The sequence below is a fragment of the Apis laboriosa genome, unplaced genomic scaffold (genome assembly GCF_014066325.1).
Source record: "Apis laboriosa isolate Shangri-la unplaced genomic scaffold, ASM1406632v1 scaffold21_cov150, whole genome shotgun sequence".
NCBI classification, from domain to species: domain Eukaryota; kingdom Metazoa; phylum Arthropoda; class Insecta; order Hymenoptera; family Apidae; genus Apis; species Apis laboriosa.
Genome location: NW_025222365.1, coordinates 2,373,845 through 2,397,010, shown reverse-complemented (window position 1 = coordinate 2,397,010; position 23,166 = coordinate 2,373,845). Strand labels below are relative to the sequence as shown.

General features: G+C 39.2%; 6 protein-coding genes across 11 annotated transcripts; 1 reads left to right on the top strand and 5 right to left on the bottom strand.

Moving 5' to 3' along the window:
- Positions 1 to 63: 63 nt before the first annotated feature.
- On the bottom strand, positions 64 to 3,707 carry LOC122713010. Of its 3 annotated transcripts, none has more exons than XM_043933129.1 (13): positions 3,250 to 3,707; positions 3,020 to 3,140; positions 2,827 to 2,957; positions 2,629 to 2,763; positions 2,379 to 2,546; positions 2,221 to 2,309; positions 1,979 to 2,156; positions 1,558 to 1,780; positions 1,322 to 1,483; positions 1,085 to 1,239; positions 705 to 940; positions 401 to 632; positions 64 to 331 (listed from the first exon to the last, which is right to left on the bottom strand). In XM_043933129.1, the coding sequence occupies exons 1-13, from the start codon at positions 3,308 to 3,310 to the stop codon at positions 75 to 77; spliced, it is 2,148 nt and encodes a 715-aa protein (XP_043789064.1). In that variant the 5' UTR covers positions 3,311 to 3,707; the 3' UTR covers positions 64 to 74. The 3 variants fall into 3 exon arrangements, with proteins under 3 accessions (XP_043789064.1, XP_043789063.1, XP_043789065.1); XM_043933130.1 differs by having other exon boundaries at positions 198 to 351; XM_043933128.1 differs by having other exon boundaries at positions 64 to 632.
- Positions 3,697 to 13,592, top strand: LOC122713011 (glutamate receptor U1-like). 3 transcript variants are annotated; one of them, XM_043933134.1, is made up of 13 exons: positions 3,697 to 3,816; positions 3,983 to 4,377; positions 6,645 to 7,057; positions 7,127 to 7,227; positions 7,338 to 7,421; positions 7,484 to 7,786; positions 7,977 to 8,080; positions 8,970 to 9,140; positions 9,228 to 9,472; positions 9,547 to 9,761; positions 9,849 to 10,105; positions 10,177 to 10,249; positions 10,351 to 10,635. In XM_043933134.1, exons 3-13 carry the CDS (start codon positions 6,838 to 6,840, stop codon positions 10,495 to 10,497), a joined length of 1,920 nt encoding a protein of 639 aa, XP_043789069.1. In that variant the 5' UTR covers positions 3,697 to 3,816; positions 3,983 to 4,377; positions 6,645 to 6,837; the 3' UTR covers positions 10,498 to 10,635. The 3 variants fall into 3 exon arrangements, with proteins under 3 accessions (XP_043789069.1, XP_043789066.1, XP_043789068.1); XM_043933131.1 differs by lacking the exons at positions 3,697 to 3,816; positions 3,983 to 4,377; positions 6,645 to 7,057; ... (5 more) ...; positions 9,228 to 9,472; positions 9,547 to 9,761 and adding exons at positions 11,089 to 11,338; positions 11,407 to 11,702; positions 11,800 to 11,920; ... (3 more) ...; positions 12,839 to 12,999; positions 13,079 to 13,592 and having other exon boundaries at positions 9,964 to 10,105; positions 10,351 to 10,918; XM_043933133.1 differs by lacking the exons at positions 3,697 to 3,816; positions 3,983 to 4,377; positions 6,645 to 7,057; ... (5 more) ...; positions 9,228 to 9,472; positions 9,547 to 9,761 and adding exons at positions 11,089 to 11,338; positions 11,407 to 11,702; positions 11,800 to 11,920; ... (3 more) ...; positions 12,839 to 12,999; positions 13,059 to 13,248 and having other exon boundaries at positions 9,964 to 10,105; positions 10,351 to 10,918.
- LOC122713017 lies at positions 4,900 to 6,029 on the bottom strand. Its single transcript, XM_043933144.1, has 2 exons — positions 5,764 to 6,029; positions 4,900 to 5,690 (listed from the first exon to the last, which is right to left on the bottom strand). Exons 1-2 carry the CDS (start codon positions 5,822 to 5,824, stop codon positions 5,167 to 5,169), a joined length of 585 nt encoding a protein of 194 aa, XP_043789079.1. The 5' UTR covers positions 5,825 to 6,029; the 3' UTR covers positions 4,900 to 5,166.
- LOC122713018 (uncharacterized protein PF07_0086-like) lies at positions 8,100 to 8,946 on the bottom strand. Its single transcript, XM_043933146.1, has 2 exons — positions 8,738 to 8,946; positions 8,100 to 8,536 (listed from the first exon to the last, which is right to left on the bottom strand). Exons 1-2 carry the CDS (start codon positions 8,791 to 8,793, stop codon positions 8,104 to 8,106), a joined length of 489 nt encoding a protein of 162 aa, XP_043789081.1. The 5' UTR covers positions 8,794 to 8,946; the 3' UTR covers positions 8,100 to 8,103.
- LOC122713012 (transferrin) lies at positions 13,406 to 16,513 on the bottom strand. Its single transcript, XM_043933135.1, has 9 exons — positions 16,332 to 16,513; positions 15,984 to 16,213; positions 15,557 to 15,860; positions 15,094 to 15,434; positions 14,759 to 15,009; positions 14,432 to 14,667; positions 14,059 to 14,338; positions 13,671 to 13,977; positions 13,406 to 13,592 (listed from the first exon to the last, which is right to left on the bottom strand). Exons 1-9 carry the CDS (start codon positions 16,429 to 16,431, stop codon positions 13,503 to 13,505), a joined length of 2,139 nt encoding a protein of 712 aa, XP_043789070.1. The 5' UTR covers positions 16,432 to 16,513; the 3' UTR covers positions 13,406 to 13,502.
- A 132-nt stretch (positions 16,514 to 16,645) lies between these two features.
- On the bottom strand, positions 16,646 to 22,812 carry LOC122713008 (cilia- and flagella-associated protein 43-like). 2 transcript variants are annotated; one of them, XM_043933124.1, is made up of 14 exons: positions 22,629 to 22,812; positions 22,219 to 22,547; positions 21,853 to 22,139; positions 21,525 to 21,797; positions 21,129 to 21,406; positions 20,855 to 21,047; positions 20,245 to 20,591; positions 19,596 to 20,051; positions 19,342 to 19,520; positions 18,665 to 19,269; positions 18,157 to 18,576; positions 17,968 to 18,069; positions 17,380 to 17,899; positions 16,646 to 17,274 (listed from the first exon to the last, which is right to left on the bottom strand). In XM_043933124.1, the coding sequence occupies exons 1-13, from the start codon at positions 22,673 to 22,675 to the stop codon at positions 17,579 to 17,581; spliced, it is 3,837 nt and encodes a 1,278-aa protein (XP_043789059.1). In that variant the 5' UTR covers positions 22,676 to 22,812; the 3' UTR covers positions 16,646 to 17,274; positions 17,380 to 17,578. The 2 variants fall into 2 exon arrangements, with proteins under 2 accessions (XP_043789059.1, XP_043789060.1); XM_043933125.1 differs by having other exon boundaries at positions 18,665 to 19,266.
- Between the last annotated feature and the right edge of the window lie 354 nt (positions 22,813 to 23,166).

The window sequence follows — 23,166 nt, the reverse complement described above, 5'->3', positions numbered from 1 at the left end:
TTGTATCAACTTAAGAAATCGATCTAAAGTGTATGTGTGTATGTATGTATGATGAAAGATGATGGTTATGCAAGTTAATCATGAGACGCGGAGGAAGCATTATGATCGGCCCATCTGACTCTTCGTGCAATTTCAAGATTTCCTCCATGAATACCGTAGAGATGTCTAGCCAGAATATTGGCTCTGTCTTCTTCTGCTCGTATGGCTGTTCGTCTATATTGTGCAATAGTTACTAGACAGCCAACGATAAATGTGATTTGAATGATCAATAAAATAATTAATAAGCTCAAGGCAAGACTAGCATCGATGCAAAGCAATCCGTCCATAGAATCTAAAAAGAAGAAAAGAAATCTAAAAAGAATTATCTGAAAATAAAAGTAAAGAAATTTATTAAACTTACTTTCTCCGGTTATCAATACGGTATCGGGAGATACGTTCTCTCTTGAAGACAAACGATCAGCCGAAGATGCAACGGGATTTTGTACAATTATAGAGAGATAAAGCGGTAATTCTTCCGGTGTTTCATTTTGAAACATTTGTGTTGTTTCATCGTTATAAATCGAATGTGTATTCTCAGATTCGATAGATCGTTTTCTTTTTCCATAGGAAAGTTTATCGCCATTGCAGACTGTCTGCAATACACGTTGAATCAACCATCACGAATATTAAAAAAATTAAAAAGTGCGGACGTAAATCAAACTTACCGGCATACATTTTTGCAAACAAAATCGAACGATTACATTAAATCGGACTATCTGACTGTTAGGAAATTTGAAAGCAGTAAAGGTTGCAATCAAAGAACGACCATCAAGTGGATCTTTCGTGAGCGCTGGAAAAGTAGTTGAATCTGTAGGACATCCAACTTCGTTTAGTAACAAATAAGAAGCATCACCCGAAGCGCTACTCGCTACAAGATGACCGGCAGTGATATCATAAGGACCTATAACCATATATAAAAAATTATACATAGGTATAGATATATATTTACAATTCAAATTCGATTTTTTTAAAAAAATATTCTATATTTTTGATTTATTTTTATATCAGGAATCAGGTGTTTATGTGTATAATATAATTTGCTTACCGTTCGGTGGACTCAACTGAATTTTCAATATGAGCTTTTGACCTAAATGCGTGACCATCGCGTCTCTCATATTCTCGTCTAAAATTCTCATAGTGACTATTGGTACTTGCGAGGATACATTGACTATTGTCGAAGAGATTGGCGGTACTCCTGCGCTAAAAAACATAGAAAATGTATGTATCGTGAATAATTCTGTACGAATGATAAGAATCACAGAAGTGAAAAGTAAGTTCTCACTTTGGATCGAGAAAACTGAAACTCGAATGAACAGTAATGTTTTTCGCTTCTGGTGGCTCTCGATCGCTCAACGAGCATCCTACCCTAATCGCTTGATCACCGAGTCGTTGAACGATTGGATTGAATTGTACGACTATCGTCGCCCAGACCAATGGTCGCGTTCTATGATCAATTTATTTATTTCTATAAAATGGAGAATACCTAAGAGAGTTTAGAGAAAATTGTTATCGACTTGCCGATTTCGATCGTCGACAGAAAAAGCGGGGTTCAGGCCGCAATGTAGTTTGCCTTGATGGACATTGTTTGCGGTTGGGATGGGTAGCATCAACATCGTTTGATTACCGCCCGTACCTTGAACGCTGCAAGTATCTGCATATCCATTCGAATAGATTCGGCCGAAAAAGGGATCGTTTGTTCTCAACATGACCGTCATCGTTGAATCATTGCATTGTACTCTTACTGATAAGAAGAAAAATGAAACGTAAAAGCTATTGTATTGTATAAAAATATTGTAACACAAGGTGTTACAATATTTGTAGGTTATGAAAAGTCTTGGAAAGTCAATTTTTATAGTAGCTAGAATTGATTCTCTGAAAATGTTCTGATGAATATTGTAACATCTTGTGTACGTGATTCCTTTCTCTTTGATCAACTTACAATCCAAACACAATTCCCGTTCTCTGTATATCGTTTTTGTAGCATCGATCAGTGAGCTAACCCCTAGACTAGTGGTATCTTCCGAATGTAACAGGCAAACTGGTTTACTGGACGAATTGTCGAACGTATATCCCCGACAAATAAAACCATCCATACTTGCGTCGCATCTTCTCTCGCACTGCACGGAATCGATCCGTCCAATGAAACGAAATGTAAAGTACCGAAGAATTTCTTTAACTTACCTGCTCCTCGTCAAGATTGGATAAAGCGAAGTCCGAATATGGCAACGAAACATTTTGAAATTCCGCATACGAACAGTATTCGCGATTAGCTGTAATCAATGGAGATTGGATGTTTTATTATTCAATTTTAAAACGTCTTTTTTGAAATTTGTACTCACACAGGTTTCGACATTGATCTCGAAGATATTCATCTCTGTACATCGAGGCTCTGTACGCTCGAGGTCTGGTTCCACGTTCGTACAACGAGAGAGAGCATCGGCCGAGCGCAGTTTCGTTCGATGAGAGAGGTTTCGATGTTCGGAATTGCGCGGATTCGCAGCTTCCTCCTATAAGAAAATCGAGGCGATGTTTGACATTCATCGGAGATAAATCAGATTCAATGACAGTTTATTAACATCTGGATCTTACCTGTCTCTATACATTTTTCGTAACACTGATTTCTTGTAATTGGATTGGGCAGATGTAAGGCGCTGGTATCTATCAACACCGCTCCCGGGCTTCTCTCCACTTGCCAAAGTCTACGTCGTGTACAGCTTATCGGAACTAATTGAAAATAAAAAATTACAATTGATGAATAATCGTTTGAAAATGATCGAATCCTCTTACCTCTCACGCAAACTCGATGATAAAACGTCAAATTCGGGTCAGGTATCAACTCGTCGTCCTTTGTTTCTATCGCGTAGCAGATATGTTTCCCAAAGTCTACTATGAATGCGGTACAATTTATGCGCTCGCACCTGAAATGCATATATGACCAGATTTCGTTCTTTCATTTCGTTTGTCTTTTCCTTGGCATTACCTTTCGAAGCAGTATCTCGTTATTCCGTTCGAATTGACCGTGCTAAAGAGGATTGTTTGCGAATCAAACGTTTCTGGTTTAACGCCACCAATTTTTTCCCATGTAATGGCCGAGCAACAGTCTGTTGGAATCAATGGTAAATGAGCCGTCGATAATAGAGGCCGTGCGTGTTGAATTAAATATATAGATATATCTAATAGAAATATATCTAATAGTCCAATTATCGTCACCTGTTTTTGCGAAAAACCAGGAAAACACGATTCCTAAAAGAAGACGAACGATCGTCGTCATGTTCGTCGCTCGTCTACCGCTCGCATCGCGCGGTGCAAACGGTTCTCGAGCTTCGATATTGTGTGCCAAGGATTTTCGCGAACGTTGCCTCGACCTGCACACAACGATCTACCGTCGAGATCGCTTGCGTAATCGATCGAAAACGCTAAAAGATCTAGCGAAATTTACGATTTCTCGCGGAACAACGTGCAATAAATGTAGACGTGTAAACATAAAACGATAAAAGACGCGCGAAACGTTGTTGTCAAGAGACTCGACAGGATAGCGATTAGTACAATAAACGATCCATTGTCGTAAATAGGAATTCAGAAAATCGAGTACTTCGATCGATTTAATTCGTTCGAAAAACATGCGATCAAATTGCAATTTCACGATCAACTGACACACGCGGGTGGAGATGCGTATGTGCTCACCTGCATTGTTGCGAAAAGCGAATAAAAACGAATACGTCCGCCCGCGCGCGCACGACGGTCCACGAACGAATAATCACGATGTGGTGTAACGCGGTAAAGTCTCTTTCAAATTAGTCAAATGTTAATTTCATTCGTTCTATTTGTTACAACTATCAGTTATTATGACATATATTTCTTTCGTCACTCCATAAAATTCCATTATATTTTTTATTTTTCAAAAGTCTAAACATTTTTTTCATCTAATTTATTTTTATTTTAGGTTAACACGCATTTGCGAATTTGTTAGAAATTTATATACATCTATCGTTCAAGACCTATCATTTTAAGTCAAAGAAAATTGAAAGCAATCGACTTCATTTAAAGTTTGAAAGAATATTTGAAGACAAGTGACAAGTTCATATTAGTAAAGTGATTTTAAGATATTTGAATATCGTGGAATTTGGGCAATCTGAGGTCATAGATTAATGGTGGAACCAAACTTCGGTTGAACGTGCCTTTACGGACGCTTATGGTCGTAACCGACAAAAAGGCTTGGTCGTCATGCGCAAAATGACTCGTCTCGGTGCATCGATGCTTATCGCGATTGGTCAAATATTTCCGGCCGTTCGAGCCGGCTATTCGCCGATTCGATTTCCCGGATTCCGTGTATGAACGGTACACGATAACACGGTGCTCGTTTAGAAGCGTCCTTCGGTTTACGTAACCTACAATTTTACACATGTTCGTGTCTCTTCGCTGTTCTTCGATAAATATTGTTTCTAACGAGGACGTGATGCTATATTTCTCGAGCGATCAACGAACCGATTCTGAATCGTAGATTTAAAATAAATTTCTATTTATTTTATTATAATAGAGTGAAAATTTTCAATGAAGGATTGAGCAGTGTCTTTAATATTTGGATCGATTAAATTATAATGTTCAGGAAAATATTGTATTTAATATGTAATGGTTAATTTACCGCTTAAAGACTATAACAATTATTTTTATGATACATCGTTCATTAGCTATTATCTATTATTTTTTTAACCACTTATGTTAATAAACAGAAATGATATAGATAGAATAATGTGCATTATCATTTGAATATTAATTTAAAAGAAGTCAAATATTCTTTAAAAAATCTTTTTTTTAGATAAGAAAGAAAAATGGGAAAAAAAACAATTATTCATTCCCGCATCGCTTTTGCAAACAATTTTAATAACAATCATGGATTAGATACTTACACATAATACCCGCATTTTCTTGAACTATAAAGATGATTTCTCTCGTTGCTTTTTACAAATATTTTCGTAAGTCGAATGTAAAACAGGAAACAAAGATAGGAAATGAAGAAAAGTGAATGTGCGGGCAGAAAACTTATTATAAGATTCGTTTCGTAAAAAGGCAATAAAATGAATATCGTTATTAGCTATATAATATATAGATATTTAAAAACTAGGAGAATCAGTTAATGTAACCAAAAAATTTCATAAGATAATAAATGTTGTTAAACAATTCGATTAAATCGTTCAAACGTGAGGGTAAAATGTTTAATTTTTTGATTTCATTGAGAAAACGATAGAGCCAGGGAAGTGCTACATTTATCATAAACTCATATATTAAATTTAATACTTGATTCGTGGTCCAAGACATTGGCTTGATAGCGACATTTGCAATCGATCTAATCGACGATAGCAAGTAATTCATCGGATATTGGATCAAGTTCGATTCTTCTATGCCAAATATCGATCTTCGATATTTTCGTTTTGGGCAATCGATTTTGAAGTACGATTGTGTAAGATTGTTGTTTGTCATTTTGAGTTCGAACAAGTGATTTATCGTTTTTACATCGGAGAAAATCGAATCGATAAAGCAAAAGATCTTTATCATTTTGTGCGTCGATTGATTAACAAAATTTAACGTGAATTCATCAATGATGTCACTCGAATTAGTCTGGACATTGTGATAGTTGTTCGAATTGTATTTCACTGCAACATGATCATATTAGCGGTTAAATTATATTATACTAGATCGATCGATCGATAGATCTTTGATTCGTACCTTGATCTTCGCAGCACACACAGAGAAATGTTAACAGTAAAAAAATAATCGAGGTATTCATGATCGTGAATCATTCGATCCGAATTGTAGATCCCGTAAACTTCGACTCGACTTTCGATTCAAGAATTGGAAAATCGTAAATTTCTGCTTTTACCTTTATCGGGTCCTTGGCACGATAAACCTATCATTTGACTCATTATCGATGATAATTTACTATGTATAATTGCATTTGCATGTCACGCGATACACAATTAAACGGAAAATTGCATTGGTCGAATATTTTACAGGTTAATTTACTTGCATTTATCGCGTTTAATCGACGTTTATTACCGAATCCTTTATCTGGATTTACGTCAGAGGGATAAATATATATATTAATAATGGATTGATCACGAAAAATTTATATTTATCGCATAATTCCAAGGAAAAAAATTTCATCAAATTTCCATCGTTTCGATCACAACGTTATGTTGACACGAAGCTAACAACTAGAATTATTCGAAGGAAATGAATTATTCGCACAAGAAATACGAGGATCACAAAGGTTGTAGAATCTCTCCTGTTTGCTAATGCTAATGCTAATGCAAATATCGCGTGTAAAGAGAATCGAATTCGAATCGAAGTCGACATGTAAAAATCGATCGTGAGAAGATTCAAAGAAGTAATAAAATTTGAAAAAGCTGCAAGAGATCATCGTTAGAAACGAGAGCAATTTTTTATCGTAATCGATTTCCGTAAAGCAACATTGCCGTGTTTTAATCGATACCGCGGACTAGGCAACTATCGCTTCAAAGAAGCAGAGATCGTTCGATTGTGTTCTTATCTGATTCGATTGATCGATTGTTCGATCTCCTAGTTGCTCGCATCCTATTCGATTGCAGGTTTTCACTGTTCAGTCCTATTGTATTAAACGCGATTTTGCAAATCACGATCAATTGGCTTGGCTTGAATAAAGAGTTACGTTTGAGCTTTGATTCTTGGGCTCTGGAAATTAGTAGAGAGTAAAATCAGTCGCGTGACGACCGTGAACGAGTCACTAGTGATACGAATCGATCTCGCGAATAATACGACATTATGACGAGATACATTATGACGAACTTTCAATTTCATACAATATTATTATTGTTGTGCGTTTCGAGTTGCGTGTATCTCGATATTTTACCAGTGGAAGCTGAATCCATTTTAATAAGACCGTATTACGTGTACGAAAATTTGATCAAAGGAGTTCACGATTACTTTAACAACACTTGCATCATACTTTTCCATGGCTCTTCAAAATTAATAGAAGAGGAAGGTGAGTGCATTGATGATGATTGAAGGTAATGCATATTGGCGAAAATTGAAAAGTTGATTGGTTTTTCAGGTTTGCAAGAAATGGACGGACTTTTGACGCTTCAAACGCAATTTAGCAAATATTTGCACATTCGAACTGTGATCATGGATTTTCATATGTTCAAGAATCGAGTAGGTTAATTGTGAAATTATTTCGTGAATTTAATATTAATATTTAATTTATTTAATCGATTTTATTAAATTTAATATTAATGGATTTATGAAATATATTATCGTTTTAGGTAGAGAAAACTTATCATCACATCAAGAGGCCGTTGTTCGTGTTGTTGAACGATTTCAAAGAGATCAGGGAGCAATTCGTTTCGGTGAGTGACAATAAAAATTAAATTAAAAAAAATCTAAGAAGACTGAAATGAAGTGTTAATAGGTGTCCAAGTGGATTACGATGGCTTATCCGACATGGTTGTTGTTCCTAAGGGACGAGACTAGATTCGAAGAGTTTTTGTCAGACGTTTACATACCTTTCGATTGTGTTTTTATGGTGACTCAAAGAGATTCGCAGGGAACCGAGATAATTCAAGACGTGTATCGAATCGGAAAAGAGGATTATCTGAGATCAATGATGTTCGGTATGTGGAATTCGAGTCATGGATTCCAAGGACCTCTTCTCGGATTGTATCAACGCAGGCACGATCTACACGGGCATAACATAAGGGTGGTTGCCATTAACGTGAGTCGTAAAATGCTATTGTTTGTCGCAGATTTACAATGACATGCATACAAAGAAATATTTACTTCTAATAAATCTTATATCATCAAAGCTTCATCAATCTCTTTTATATAGATAAAAGTTAAAAATTTCCCTATTTATTCTCTCGTCGCATAGATTAATGTTTACAATGTTTTTTCCCTATTGATAGGATCCTCCTATCTCACGGATTTCCCGCGATGAGACTGGCCAGCCATTCATCACTGGTTTTTTCGGCGAGGTTATTCAACTACTGCAACAAGGAATGAATTGCACGTCAGTACATCGGTCAATGATTATTAATAATTTAACTTATAGTTAATTGAAAAACTAATGTAATGTAAGTACCTATCGATAGGAGCATCGTTTGATCCTGCTTCCGCAGGATTGCATGCCGAGTCGTCACTCGGATTGCACTTTATCGCATCGCTTGCTTTTTTATGATTTGCTGTAGACGTGGCCTCTTTTTCATCCTGTTCTTTACATTCCTCTTTACACTTCTTGTCACACTTCTCTTTACACTCAGCTTCACACTCGGCTTTCTTCTTGATGCTACGCTCGCGTATTTCCTTCAATTGTCTGGCCGTTATCTTCCTAAAATACTCCTCTTGATTGGCAGCCGATTTCTCCTCGAACCATTCCCTCTTTCGACCGTCACCGCTTCGACGAAATCTTTCGTAATAACGATGAGGAATTACGACCGTCTGTTTGTTACGCCATATTGCCGTGCATCTGTGATAGAGATAAAAAAAATGTTTGATTCTACGTAAACGTACAATTGTAAAGATCTCTCCTCCGTTGAAAGGATAATTTCCTTGAAATGCAACGAAAATTGGGGATGAATTTTAATCCGGAAGACGGATTGTGATTATCGTTAATTCACAAGGTTATCTTTAATTAATCATCATCGTGTAAGGGAATGAATTCACGTACGACAGGGAATTTCCTCTAACGGGTTCCAGACATTTTAAAGCGAAACCGCGTAACATAGTTCCCGCGTCGACCACCCGTATCCTTCCTCTCCTTTCTCCTTCCTCGAAGCGAAGCCCGTTTCGGGATCACGTTTCGACTCACCGACAACTTCGCGAGAAAGTCACGAGTTTGATCGGTTAGGTTAGGTTTACGGAAAAATGAATAAACGATGCTCATAATGTTGAATTTTCAGCTTTTCATACAAGGAAGCTGAGACGTGGGGCGTCCAATTGTTGAACGGTTCGTGGACAGGTTCGATTCGGATGTTGTTAGAGGATGAGGCGGATCTGATCGCCACCGAGATGATGATGTCTTCCAACAGGTTGGACGTACTAAAATTTACGACTCCCATTTACACGAGCAAGTGAGTTCCCTTCATCCTCCATTTTCCTTTTCTTCCTTTTCTATTTCTCTCTCTCTCTCTCTCTCTCTCTCCTTTCTTTCTCTTCAGATGTCGCGTATACATCAGGAGACCGGACACGACAGCGGTGAAATGGAACGCATACTTGGCACCGTTCGCGTGGAACATTTGGAACGCGATAGCGTTGACTATTGTGATCGTGACTCTAACTATCGCAGGAATCGACGCATTCTCGAGACGAATCAAGTGGCTCTCCTCGATCGATGGCAGGCCTTATCCCTCCAACCATTTATTCGAGATCCTGTTCCACGTTTTCGGCGTGTTCTGCGGACAAGGTAAACGGCGATCGTTCGAATCGAGTCAGTGCTCGTGAAGAGGTTAGAATTGGAACAGGATGATCCGAAAACAGGTATGGATCAGTCTTTATTGGATCCAACGAGGATGGTGCATCTGAGCGTCCATTTGACGGCTGTGGTAGTGATCGCTGCATACTCGGCAGCTTTGATCAGTTACCTGGCCATCAAAACGTTCGCGATGCCGTTCACCACGATGAAAGGTTTACTCGAGGATGGTAGCTATCGGTTCGCGGTGGTTGCTAATTCGGCCGAATACACTTTCTTTCAGGTAATGACAGATTGTTTGAAATAATTAAATTGATTAAATTTCGTTGATTCGTCAATTGTGGATTTTTTTTTTTTTTTTTGTGATCAGAACACGACCGATACCGTGCTCACTATCATGTTCGACGAGCTATTGACAAGAGAGACCGATCTGCCTGTGAATTATATCGATGGTTTGAAACGCGTTTGCCGGGAGAAGAATTATGCGTTCATGACGTTGGACAATATGGCTTCCCTGCTGCAAGGAAAAGTGGACTGCGTGCTTGAACCTTTGGACGCGATTATGCAAGTGACAATAGCCATGGCGGTCCCGTTTCAAAGTCCTTACCGTGGCATTATCGATACCAAGTGAGATGTTGTTGACTATTGATACGATTTTTATAATTTATATCGTCCTCCGTTTCTCCTTTTTTCCACAGCATTCTTTTACTGCGGGACAGCGGAATTCTTCAACGGCTCCTCAAGATCGAATGGTCGAACGAGATAAGACGGGTATTATTTTTAATGTTAAATAAAAACTTTAATATTTAATATTAATATTCTTCAATGATCGCATCGCAAACAAGTGTCTTCTTCTTCTTCTTTTTTTCCAGACAAAAAAAGGATGGAGCTCGGTAGAATTGGAAGACGCGGCACCGTTGCTCCTTTTTCTGATAGCCGTCTATTCCATTGTCTGCCTGTTATTGTTGGTAGAGCGATTGATCGGTCGAAATCGAGAACGACGATCCAAGACGAATTAGCCGCGCACACTTGTCGAGTTGAATCGTTCGCGCGAGTCGTCGCGTTCTTCAACGTTCGTCCAAGATCGCACGTAATATATAAACAAACGATCGAGCTGGCACGCGTCCGGACGAGCAAGAGACGACAGTTGTTCACGCTTTCTTGTAGCGATCACGTAAAATCAAACTCACGTGGAAACGAAGAAATGACGAGTAATTTATCCAAAACCGAAATAGCTCATACAACGCGAAACAAGGTTTCCGTTGAGAGAAAGATCTCGTCAAAAGAAATTTTATTACCGAGTGGGAAAGAAAATGAGTGCCCTTCTGCGAAGAACGCGACGATCGGTGGTAGAAAAATAATTTTCACGGGTGATACAACATGTCGAACGCAACGTATCTCTTCAAGTTCGAACCGAGGGATTGACCAGTCAAAAGAGAGGTATTTAAATAATAATTTAAAAATTGATGTGTTTTCATAGTAAAAAGTACGATTTTTCGAGATTTTTAATAACGTTGTGAATTTGATAGAAAAACAAAAATTAATTATATTAACATAATAATTTTATCAATGTTTCTACATTCATGATTTTATATCGATTTCATTAATAGATGTTTGAACGTTACTCAGCCCCTCAGTTCGAACAATGAGTTAAAAAAAGAAGTCTTGAACGAACGCAGTCGAACGAATCGTTCTCTTTGGAATGTATCCGGTAAAAAGATGCCGTTTCACGTTCATTGCGACGATGCAAATAAAATTTCGCATGTATGCGATTCTCAAGCAGAAACGCATCGTATTTCCAATATGACATCGGTCGATTCAATAGAGTCGCATTTTAAAAAAGGCGAAAATCTGAAACAGGTAAATCAAATCAAATTTTAGTTTTTTTCTTTTTATTCATTAGTTTATTATTTTTCTTTTTTTTTTAGACGGAATCGAGAAAAATAATGCAAAAACGATCCCCACCCGAATGTCGATATATGATCGAATTTCCTCGGTCCAAGATACCTTGCCGAGTAAAATCGAGTTCCGTACGACCGCTGCAAACAAGTACACGAATCATTCCGAGACGCTCGATATCGATCGAGACTGCGACTAGTTCGCATGCGCAACGTTTCAACTTCGACTTGACAGAGAAAAGCTTAATCGCATCGAGAAATATATGGAAATCATTCGGAAGCGGAGCTTCACAAATTGAAAACAAGATCAAGGATAAAAGTAACGAGTATGAATTTTGAGAATTTTATTTATTTATTTATCTATTTTTTATCTTTCAATAAATACCTTCCAACACTTTTTAAGTAACTTTTTTTTTCTCACAGAGAAAAAGATGAGAAAAATGCAACGAAGAATTTCTCTAGAGAAAGAAGTACATTGTCTGAAAGAGTGGCAACACCTATTGATGAGGTACCCTCATTTCCAGCACCATCGACACCTCTTAGGGTAGAATCTCGTTTTTTTCTTGCAAATTTTTTTCAATTTTTGTCCCGAATATTGAAAATATCGATTATTGTTTATTATAAGGTGATAAATCGACAAACCAATTTGAAAAAACTTGAGTTCAACGAGATCATTCCACCCGAACGGAATTCTTCTTTCTGCGATTTGATGTTCTACATGGAGTATCTCGATGATGTACCGATGATCGAGCGTGAAAGGGAAGAGAGATCTCCACGATTGTCGGCTAATTTTTTAACGAAACATATTAATCCCGAGCAGAGGAGATTAGTCGTCGCGTTTATGATACGCGTTGGAGTAAGTACAGTGAAGAAATAATTGTATTTCTTCAAATGCACGCTGATGAATCGATTTTCCCCTAACAAAAATTTTATTTAATATCCGTAGAATCATTGTCGATTCCCTTCGTACATCGTGTATCAGTCGGTAAAGTTGTTCGATGCCGTTATGGACAAAGTTTCGGTGAAGACGATGTTCTTCCAATTAACGGCACTGGCTAGTCTGTGGATCGCGCTCAAGAAACAAGAAAATTATTACAAAATTCCAACGGTAAGCAAGGAGATGCCCGAGTAAAGATTTTGATAAAATTATTTTCTTGTTCGATTTGATTTTTCCAGGCTAACGCAATAGTGAGCCTTGCCCAGGATCTCTACATAGGAAGAGAGAATCTGCTTATGATGTACGAGAGAAAGATCTTGCATGTTCTTGATTTCAACATCACATTTGCTGATGCATTTTCTCTGTTCTCTCATCATCTGTTAAGTTGCATACGTTATATCGATATATCCAATGAGATGATTGTGTTTTTATATCATTGTGGCTGTTACTTGGTACGAAATATTTTCTTTCATTTCTCTCTATTCTCTGATTTCTGATCACTGTTAAATCTTGTGAAATTTTTAGATCGACATCACGTTGATAGATGAACATTTTTGTCGAATACCGGCAAGATTGATTAGCCTAACGATAATAGAGCTGGTGCTTGGTCTCATAGATAACACGCCTCGATGGTTGTTCTGGAGAGGTTTGCTCTTTGCTATTATTCCACGTTCACCGGATGATAAGTTAATATCGCTTCATTTTATCTGCACGCGAGTTTTCTTAAACTTAATTTTAATTATAGAACGTTGCGATTATTTCTAGGTTTCAAGATAAGGAGATCGATGAAACGCGTGTTTTGATATTGCGACGTGTGTTACATTCTGGGCAAAAAGTCCATGGCTTCGATATGGTGTACAAAAAATACAATCGCAGTAGATACGGTCGCATATCGCAATTTTTCTTGGAGCTGGTTACCAAGCTGTCTTCTACAGAGATATATTTCGATCCGTAAAACGATTTTATTACTATCATTTGCAATTTTTATTTATTTTTATTGCTATATTATAAGTCAAAAGAAAGTGAGCGAGTGTATGAATGTGTGAAGAGATAATAATAAGATAGATCGTTGAAATAAAAATATCGATAGTGTCTGTTGCTATGGCATTTTATTTCAGCGTTTGATAATACATCATCATCGTGTTTCGTTAAATAATTCACGACGAAAAGCGGCACTCAATTCCCAATTTTAAGCAGCACCGTAATTATTTTGTATCTCTTGCCAATCGTTCCATCTATTCCACGATTTGTTCACCGATACGAGATCTTTCGCTTCGTCCTGTAATGTAATAAGTGTGAAAATTAATTGGATTCATTCTGTGATTGGCAAGAAAAGAAGAGGAAATTGTTTCGTTACCTTGAACAAGAGATTCGGCCGATTGGACCAAGAACCGAACAAGTGCAAAAGATCGGGTCGCTTCGAGTAAAGAGTACTGGCAGCTAATGTACCGTGAGTTAATTCCTCCAAGACCGTTGGACTCTTAGCACCTGAACTAAGGATTACTCTTGGCGGTTCCAGTCCCAAGTTGCATCGTTCCCACTCATTGATTTCAGCGCGGCCACCATCCGGACAGATCAGAGCGAGATCTTTGTTCTGTACGCCTTCCTCGGATAGAGCGGTCAGTGGTACGAACGCGACGTCTCCTTTGCCGTCCAACAGGCAACTAAAAATAACGAAAAAGAAAAAAAAAAATTACATTGCGATTCGATCGTGGATCAGATTAAGCTTATTGAATTAAACTTACGTGAGAGCTCCCTTTCCACCTCTGTACGTTTCCTCGTTGGTTGCTTTGCACTTGGTTGCCTGTCGGATTCGATCATTGTTGCTTGCAAGCTTACCGACACATTGCTGGCACAGTTTCGAATCGACCGGTGCACCGGGTGCACACGATCCCGAGAAGAAATCGGCTGCCTCGTTCTCCGACTTTATCAGACCTTTGCGTTTCAATGTGTATATCGGTGCTGTCCAACCAGCAAAGTTATCCTTGTATCCGCTGTGACAAGACTTCTTGTTCCTCAGATCCTCTGAAACGTGGAATAAATAGATGCACTCGTGAAAATGTGTGTTCATGAAAAGAAGAATAATTGTATCAAAGAACGCGGAATGCTATTTCTTACCCAGTTTGTTTATCGAGCTAGACTTGGAAACAACTGCCACAGCTGGCCTTTCATTGAAATTCGTTGAGCCTGGTCCATACGATTCCGCGATTATGGGAACCGCGTTGTATTCCTTGGTCGCCCGAAGAACCGAACCTCCGCTGACAACTATCAAATCCGCGTTATCTTCCTTGATAGCTTTCAAGCAATCGTCTTGACTCTTTTCTAGTATACAATCGTACTTGGGTCTCACGTCCCTGGGGAAATATGGATAATAAATATAGATAATATAATAATGAGAAGATGATACTATTATATGAAGCAAAATAATATAGAATAATACGTTACCTGGAATATGCCGCTCTGGTAAGAGCTTTACACTTTTCGAGATCTCCTTCGCTCCAGGTACACCAGCGAATGACCTTGTCCGTAGCTCCAGAGTTCCTTTCAATCACGTCTAAGTATTTTGCGTTTTTCAGATGATTCTCGGGCAACACTGGCGGTGCAGGAACGGCTAAGGTTTTTTCGTTCAATAACATAATGTCTTTCCACCAATCTGCCTTCTCTTCTTCTCCCAATTTACCAAGATCTGTCAATTCCTGAAAGATTTACGCAAATTATAATGATTTATCGGAAAGAAGAAGAAAAAAGAGACTTAAAGGAAGGATAAGAAAAAAAGAAACCTTTTGAACCGCCTCTACGTTGCTCACTCCATTATTGGTCATGTATCCTTGCCAAGGCCTGGCAGCCCAAGTACATGGTTTCGTGTTCGCGTCTATAGGCACTTTGCTGCCATCTGGACAGAAGTATCTGTAATCTGCTGGGTTTTCTGATGTCGGAATCGCGGGCGTTACACCAACTGGTAAACCGAAGAAGCGTTTCACATAGATCACTTTAGTCCAAGCAATTTCTCCGCCATTATGCGCCAGACATCGCAATGCACCTTCGTATCCTGAGTATATGTCTGGATAATCGCAAACTTCTGGTTTCTCGCAGAGAGCGCACATATTCGAATAAGTTTCCTCTGTAAAGTTAGATACAAAATAATCGGATCGAATTTAGATTCGATCGCTTAATATTATAGGTTATGATATAGGTCGAAGAAGATTGATTCATTGTATCGATATTAATGAAAAGGAAACTTACTCAATCTACGATTGATCGCTGGATCTGGAGACCAGGTGCCGACCAAGCATCCTTTGGAGAAGAGAGAGCTCAAAGCGCGCAGTTCGTTTTCACGAGCTGAATATTCTGGATCATGGAGGTTATTCAACACTCCCATAGCGGTGAGTTTGGTGATCGGTATTTTATAACCAACATTGCGACCCACACCGGTGTGACAAGACTTTAATCCGCGCAATCCTTGCACATTGTTAATCGGCAAATCTTTGTGTATCACAGCCACTGCTTCATAACGATATGGTGCGCGCGGTTCCTCTTTTGTTCTCACCTATTAATTGATTAAAAATGCAGGTACATTTATATATGAAATCTTATCTTCTTTTGAGGAATAACTTTATAAATTTTAGAAATGTATTATGAAGAAGAAACGAAGAGGAAAGACAAAAAGTACCTGTTCGATAACATTATAGCCAGCTTTCGATGCCAATTTGTTATCTTTCACCGCCAAATACATATCTTCTGGATCGACAGCTACCACATCAGCCTCTTTCTTTCCAACTTTTTCGATACATTCGTATCGATCGCGGCCAGAAATACAAGAAACTGGAATTCCTTTGACAGCGGAATCTTTTTTCATATCATCGCACTCCTTCGAATATATTTCAGGGACGCATATCGTAACTACGATAACAAGACAAAATACATCGAATTTAATAAAGAAGTTTGGTTAGAAAAAGATTTTCGAAAAGAATCTTTAAAAAAAAATATCTCAATTCGTTATTTACGTGTTTCTACTTACAGATTCGTCCCGAGGAATCCTGTGCGGCAATGACAAAGAGGATCGAGTTGACGAAAAGCACGACGATCCCGAGGATCCAAATATTGCATCGGAGCATCATCTCCGAAGCGTTAATCAACAATCGTCGCCGAGTACGAAAATTAAGAGGTGAATGGATGAAAAACTCGCGACGAACTATCTTGTGATTGTACAAGGCAACTTTCCATGCCTCCTTATATATACAAGAGTGTTTTTTTCCTCATATTGGCACCTGAGAGGAGGGGAGTGATCAGGATTGAGATAGACGATGCGTCGCGACTCTGTCATCCTCTCTCTCCCTCTCTTTCTTTCTTCTCCCCCTTCCTAATCCCCTTCACCTTTTCTTCGTTTTTCCTTTTTTCTCTCTGTCTCTTTTCCTTGCCTCCTCCTCTTCAGGAGTGACACTCGATGCGCACAAATCACCGATTCGCCCGGCTCCGCGCGGTCTCCTCCTTGGTCATTTGTCGTCTCATTTTTCCGAATCGTACACATGTATTCGTTTTACAATGCGACATCAGGTTTATGAGTTAATTGACGACAAGGACAAGCGCATACGTGATCGTATCACGAATAAAACGATTGGCCACGATCGTATCACGGTGTGCGTGTGCAAACGAGACGTGAATTTTCTTTGCGTCAAGATAACGACGATTCTTTGACCGGTATCTTCTTCAAAAGAGAAAAGACACACAAAGTTCGTACCGTGCGAAAAATAGCATAAACAAGCGGCTTGATAAGCCGCTTGACCCGTGCACTCTCTGTCATTTATCATTCCTGCGTTGCGTTATCGTGAGAGAGAGTGAGCGCGTTTGCTGTTTATATCGAAGGAATATTGTTTTTTTCCTTCAGCAAAGAGGAAAAGACGAATAATGTATTCGGGGAATCCCATAATATTATCGCTTCAACTTGGGGAAATCCTTGTGATCTTAAAAAGGTAAATATATAACAGGGTAATATATATTAATTAGAATAAATAAATCTAATATTATCGGAGTATATGTTGAAGTTTATCCAGATAATATATACATACATATTTATGTGTCACAGTGAGTGAGTTGGAAAGAAGATAAGGGATGTTATTCTGATTGTTTTTTCTCGATAGTTCGTTAAGAATAAATCGAAATTGCATATTTGAAATTTTTACATCCATAAATAAAATTATATAACTATTTTGCTAATATGCCATCCCATTTTTTTCATATTAATATCTCTATATTAATATCCATGCATTAAAGTTTAAACTTTAAAGTTGGATAAGTTCGCAACTTAGAAATCTCTAAAATATTTTTAAGAATAGACAATCGTTCGAAATTGTCTCGAATCTGACGCGCGAGACGCGCCCTTTTTCTTATCGCTCGGATTTTACGTGTTCTAAAAGCGGCGACGTTTAATCGCAGCGGATCTCGTAACGCGGTAATAAACTCGTCTCTTTGAATCGACGATTGGTTAATATTTATATCGGAACAAGCGTTTCTTCGTTGCCAAATCCGTATCTCCTTCGTAATCTTTTCCAACCTGACCTTTTTTCGCTCTGCCACGTCTCGATACCACTGAAACGAAAATTCTCCGTTCACGAATTTATTACATTTCGACAAATTCGGTTTCAAAGATTGCTCACCTTCTGTTGGACACGCAGAAGATTTTGAACTCGAGCATTCTCATCTTTTGCCGACGATCCCTGCTCCATACGCTGGCAACATTCGCGTACAATTCTGCTTACCTAAGAAAATCATTAACATGTTATTTACATTTAATTTAAATAGAAAAAAAAAAAACTACTTAATTCGAAAGATTAAAAACACTATACTTTAACTAAATCGAGGTCTTTCGCGTTTTCCTGCAATTCTTCCATTCTCATTTTCGCGCAAGCGTGATGCCACTCCTCGAGCGAAACGAGGTCCTTTATATTCGCGAGTCGTCGTTGGGCGACCGATCTTTCTCGCTCGGCCTTCGAGATCGCTTGATTTACGCGAGTCAATTCCTCCTGCGATATTACAACCGCATCCTGCCAATCGGATTTCGGACAACCCTTAGCTCTAATTCGAAGTTGTTCCATTTTCAAAAGCAATGCGATTTCTCGATCATCGGTTAGATCGGACAGAGATTTTTCCAAGTGTTCCAGTTTCTGTTTGCATCGTTCGACTTTGTCTCGACTCGTGGAGCACATGTTTCGCAGAAACGCCAGACTCTGTTCCGCTTCTGCCAGCTCGATCGCGCAACTGTTCACCTTCGAAATTAATAACGGTAGAATGTTATTTTTTTTTTTTTTCTTAAATTAATCAACCTTATCTCTGAATTGTTGCGAATTTGTTCACCTTTGTCTCGGCTTCCACTTTTAGCCTTCTGAGACGACAAAGCAGGCGCCAATGATCAGGCTCGAGTCGACACGGCAATCCTTCCGGTATTGCCTCCAATTCATCGATCGCTCGCAAATAGTTGGAGCATTCTCGAGGCAAGAGATCCGAGTTTCGTCGTTCGACCACGCAAAGAACGAATTCGGCGAGGAACGCGGGTGACGTGCCGCATGGCCCACCAGCCAACACCCTCGGTCTCTTCCGATATTGTCGAAACAGATGCTCCACCATCGATGGCTTCAACTCTTTGAATTCAAATCGAAATTTATCCTCGAGCAATTTGTCCCGTTTCCGCGCATTTTCGTAGCCGATTCTCAGCTCGGCGACACCCGCCTCGAACAAATCCCGCTCCTCGGCAAAAATACGCGCCTCCTCCGTCGCGGAAACTAGTTCTTCGTCGATGACGCGTCGAATTTCTCGTTTCGTTTCAACGATTTTTCTGCGCCGAAGAATTTCTTGCATTCTGAACAGCTTCTGCGAGAGTATCGACCGCTCGACTCGTATCTTTTCCGCGGCCAAATCGTTCAGCTCGTCGTCAAAAGATTTCACACCCTTCGAGAATTCTTCTGGAAATAAAATCATTGTAGTATCGCTGATCACTCGTTTTTTATAATAACTACATACATGTAAATCATTACCTCTGAGCCTTTCGATTTCAGATTCTAACATCAATTTGTACTTTGCTCGATCAATTTCTCGAGCGCGAATCTTCCCCTCGTACGATTCGATCGAACGAATATCTTCCTCGGTATAAGCGGAAGGATCTTTTCGAAGGCAGTCCGGTCTTGGAATTCTTCTCTTCGCGTTATGTTCCAATCTGTGAAATGCGAAATTACGAATCAAGGACACGAGATATTTTACATAAGCATATATATAACCTTAATCTCACTACCTAACTTCTAGAACACCATCCATCATTCTGTCGAGCGCCTTTTGATAAAACTCTTCAACTTTCGACTCTGTGGATATTCCTTCGCAACCAACATTTTCGTCCAATTTATTCGATTGAGCGCAATCGTTCGATTCCTCGTCTCGATCGAAAGTATCTTCCAATATCTCCTTTCGATGCCAATCCGGTGCTTCGAAGAGGCTCGAACTCGCGTCCACGTTGAACACACTTTTCAATTCAAGAACTAGACGTTTTGCTTCTTTCGCGCGTTCGGTTATCGCTCTCATTTCTTTTTGCTTCGCGAATCGTATTCTCTCGAACCGTTCGTTGAATTTTTCCTTCAATTCTCGTTCCCACTGATCCGTAACAATACAAGTTTCGAAAACGTCCACGAAGTCGTGACGACAATTATTCCACGCGTTCTCGTCCATCGTTTGTGGATTCTCCTCTTTCTTCAACCTAATACAGATTCGTGACGACGGATGAAATCGATCTGTCAATCTTGTTTCTTTTTTTAATTTCTTTTCTAAATTTTCTTAGAACAAGCAAATAAAGAAGAAAATTAGAGAGAAACAATTATCCAATATATTAAAAAATAAACAGAAACAAAAAATTTCAAGGATAGAGTAGATAAAATATATTTTAAGAATACCTGGATACCAGTTCCCTGATGTCCATCGAGAAACGACACGGTGACGGAAATTCCGCCTCTCGAGGCGTTAATTGCATAAGAGGATAATTGGTAACCTTCGATCGATCAAAGAACGAATAAATGCTTCTCGGTCGGACAATTAATGGATCCAGGAATCGTTGGCGCAAGTAACAGGTCGAGCGTTGTAATCGCGCGATTCGCTCCTCCGCGTCTATTGCCAATTGTCTCTCCTTTGCCTTGGCCGTTTCTAACGCGAGTTCTCGACCCTCCTTGTTCACATCGAACGCGGATATCGGAAGGCGAGTACTTAATGGCGACTTCTCGTTCTCGTCGAGCAACGTTTTCACCTGTCATTGGATAAAACAAGCACATTATTTTATTACACACTATTAATTCATTTTTAATTTAATCGCACGTTCTTCAAGGATATCAAGATGATTCTACTTGAATTATTAAATTATTACGTTTCGTTCCTTTCATATTATCCTTGTATTTATTTTCACTCGACAAACATATCAGGAATATATATCAATATTCTACGTATATCTACGTGAAAGACGGTAAAAGAGATCGTGATTGGGAGGGGGGAAAATTGTTAATAAATATTCACCCGACTCTTCAACTCGTTCCAATCTTTAAGAACAGAGAGACGCGTCGTCAGAGTTTCTCTCTCTTCGGCCATCGACCGTTTGCGAATCGCCCCTTCGATCCACGTCTCTTCCTCCTGATCCTCCTCTACCTCGATCGTGTCCACCCGTTCGATTTTTCTCCCTTCGCAGCAGCTCGAACCTCGTCCAAGAATCCTAATCGCGATGGACGACACGGTCGTTAGATGTCCTCATCGATTGGTGAAACGAAAAGAAAATTGAAACCGGTAAGGTGACCTGTTGGCGACCAGATCCCCGTTCCTTCCCAGTGAGACGAGCGAGTCGCCGACGAGCGAGGCGAATCGACAGCCACCTTCCGCTCGATGATGCGCGGCGAACAAGTTAAATACCCGCCTTGGCTCGTCACAATCTCTGCGCACGATCAATCCATCGAAGCCGCAGGTGATCAGATTTGGAGAATCGCGAGATTTTGAGCGATGAAAGGAGATCGTGATCCCTCTGGTTTGGTGAAGCGACGGTAGAGCTTCTACGAGAAGCGTATCTTGAAAATTTGCCTATAAATTTTTTGGCCAATGATTCTTACAGTTCGTACGGTTTGAAATAAATAGTTGTTTCTTATTTTAATTTGGAATCATATTAAAAGCTGTCTGCTTTAGAATAAATTATTTTTACCTTCAATTCGATTCGATGCAATTGTTTGGTGAGATACGGGATCCCGATTATCTCGCGGCTCGATTCTCTTCCGTGGTGAATGCGTTCGAAGGAAGAGAGAAGCTTGATCGAACGATCCGCGTTCTCGACGCAGAGATCTCGATCGAACAGTCGACACGAGTACACGACAATTTCGTTTCCTGCACGAGGATCGCTTGATTTTTCGTTTCCAACGAGACACAATACCTTCGCGGAACGATCTTCGTCCATTTCGTAGATGAGAAAATCGATCATCTAAACAGGTGTCTGTGAGTCAGATGGAAAAAATCTCGAGAAATTGATAGCTTACCTTTCGTTCGAGTTCTAACCAAGATGCCACTCTCATGTGTTTCTTGGACTCGTTCGAGACGATGCATACTTGTAAAAGAAACAATCGACCGATTTGAAACGAGGCAACGCCAAATAAACGACCTCCTTCGGAAAATTTAATGCGATCCAAGGCTTCTCGTTGAAGATGAACGCAAATGGCGATTCTTGGACCATGCGTTATCGTCGACGAGTCGATGAGAAGACAATTTCCCGTGAAACTGCAGCTTACCGTAATCGGTAAAGCAGGATGCGAGACCAAGTCGGCAACTGAGTGAGACAAAAATTGCTCTCGTTACGATTGCTCTAGTTTTAAGAATTAACTAAAAAGTAACTATTCTTGACCGACCTTTACCATGATGCGCCAATAGCGTAGACGGACAAACAAGATTGCCAATCTTAACATCGAGAATCGCAAATCGATCATCTTGATCCAAAGTTCCTAAATACGATTTTTGCAACGAAACTATGTTAACGTATTTTACATTCTTCCGTACTACTAAAAATTCGAGTCGAGGATTATCGCTTAACGCGTCAAGCAATTCATAAAGATCCCCATTTTCCCCGAGGATCAATATCCTATCGTGAGATGGATCGCTTTCCGCGTGCCTCGGATACGAAGGCAACGAAGTCTTCCAAGCTGTTTTCCACTCGTCGTTTCGATCTTTTCGCGATTTCCTATAAAACTAACAGTTAGAAGTGAATAGATATCCGTGAGTAAACGTTATATATTTCTAATTTAATGATACCGTATTATACCGTCGCTTGGATGCGATGATTCGACGTAGATACGAGTAACACGCCATCGGCGTGACAAATTAGGTTAGGATTCTTGTCTAAAGAAACATGATCGAAGGAAGAAGCTTGGATCACCGTTCGAATCCGATGTTTCTCTTCAAAATCGATGGACCAAACGGTGCCATACTCGTCGCAACAGAGCAAGCTTCCATCCACAAACCAGGAACAAGAGACTGGGATGCGTTCGAAACAAGTTTCGATTGGAAAGAGGCGAACAGTTTTCGAACAGGCCAACACCCGATACACCGATAGCATACCGGTGGATGTCACGAATTGTGTCATCAGCTGGGAGGAGTCAATCGAACACCTGTTGAAAATTGAATGAATAATTTTATTCTTCATATTGTTTAATTGTTTGATTATAAATGAAGAACTTTACTTTTTACAATTACATTTAAAAAATATTCACGTTTAATTATATTCTATTTAAATATCAGAATAGAATAATCAAAGTAATTCTACTTAAATACTATTCATGGAATATAAGTAGAACTATTTT

What these genes read in the sequence shown, in the direction of transcription:
- LOC122713010 (XM_043933128.1), bottom strand. Translation starts at nt 3,310, where the DNA reads ATGACGACGATCGTTCGTCTTCTTTTAGGAATCGTGTTTTCCTGGTTT. An exon ending in ACGAGATACTGCTTCGAAAG is followed by an intron (nt 2,958 to 3,019) that starts GTAATGCCAAGG and finishes TATGCATTTCAG; the next exon opens with GTGCGAGCGCATAAATTGTA. An exon ending in TCTGTCGACGATCGAAATCG is followed by an intron (nt 1,484 to 1,557) that starts GCAAGTCGATAA and finishes AATTGATCATAG; the next exon opens with AACGCGACCATTGGTCTGGG.
- LOC122713017 (XM_043933144.1), bottom strand. Translation starts at nt 5,824, where the DNA reads ATGAATACCTCGATTATTTTTTTACTGTTAACATTTCTCTGTGTGTGC. An exon ending in TGTGTGCTGCGAAGATCAAG is followed by an intron (nt 5,691 to 5,763) that starts GTACGAATCAAA and finishes ATCATGTTGCAG; the next exon opens with TGAAATACAATTCGAACAAC.
- LOC122713018 (XM_043933146.1), bottom strand. Translation starts at nt 8,793, where the DNA reads ATGTTACGCGGTTTCGCTTTAAAATGTCTGGAACCCGTTAGAGGAAAT. An exon ending in GTTAGAGGAAATTCCCTGTC is followed by an intron (nt 8,537 to 8,737) that starts GTACGTGAATTC and finishes TCTCTATCACAG; the next exon opens with ATGCACGGCAATATGGCGTA.
- LOC122713011 (XM_043933131.1), top strand. Translation starts at nt 10,228, where the DNA reads ATGGTCGAACGAGATAAGACGG. An exon ending in CACCATCGACACCTCTTAGG is followed by an intron (nt 11,921 to 12,001) that starts GTAGAATCTCGT and finishes GTTTATTATAAG; the next exon opens with GTGATAAATCGACAAACCAA. An exon ending in CCACGTTCACCGGATGATAA is followed by an intron (nt 13,000 to 13,078) that starts GTTAATATCGCT and finishes GATTATTTCTAG; the next exon opens with GTTTCAAGATAAGGAGATCG.
- LOC122713012 (XM_043933135.1), bottom strand. Translation starts at nt 16,431, where the DNA reads ATGATGCTCCGATGCAATATTTGGATCCTCGGGATCGTCGTGCTTTTC. An exon ending in GGATTCCTCGGGACGAATCT is followed by an intron (nt 16,214 to 16,331) that starts GTAAGTAGAAAC and finishes TTGTTATCGTAG; the next exon opens with TTACGATATGCGTCCCTGAA. An exon ending in GCTATAATGTTATCGAACAG is followed by an intron (nt 15,861 to 15,983) that starts GTACTTTTTGTC and finishes ATCAATTAATAG; the next exon opens with GTGAGAACAAAAGAGGAACC.
- LOC122713008 (XM_043933124.1), bottom strand. Translation starts at nt 22,675, where the DNA reads ATGGCGTGTTACTCGTATCTACGTCGAATCATCGCATCCAAGCGACG. An exon ending in AAGTGGAAGCCGAGACAAAG is followed by an intron (nt 18,577 to 18,664) that starts GTGAACAAATTC and finishes TTAATTTCGAAG; the next exon opens with GTGAACAGTTGCGCGATCGA. An exon ending in AAGACCTCGATTTAGTTAAA is followed by an intron (nt 18,070 to 18,156) that starts GTATAGTGTTTT and finishes TGATTTTCTTAG; the next exon opens with GTAAGCAGAATTGTACGCGA.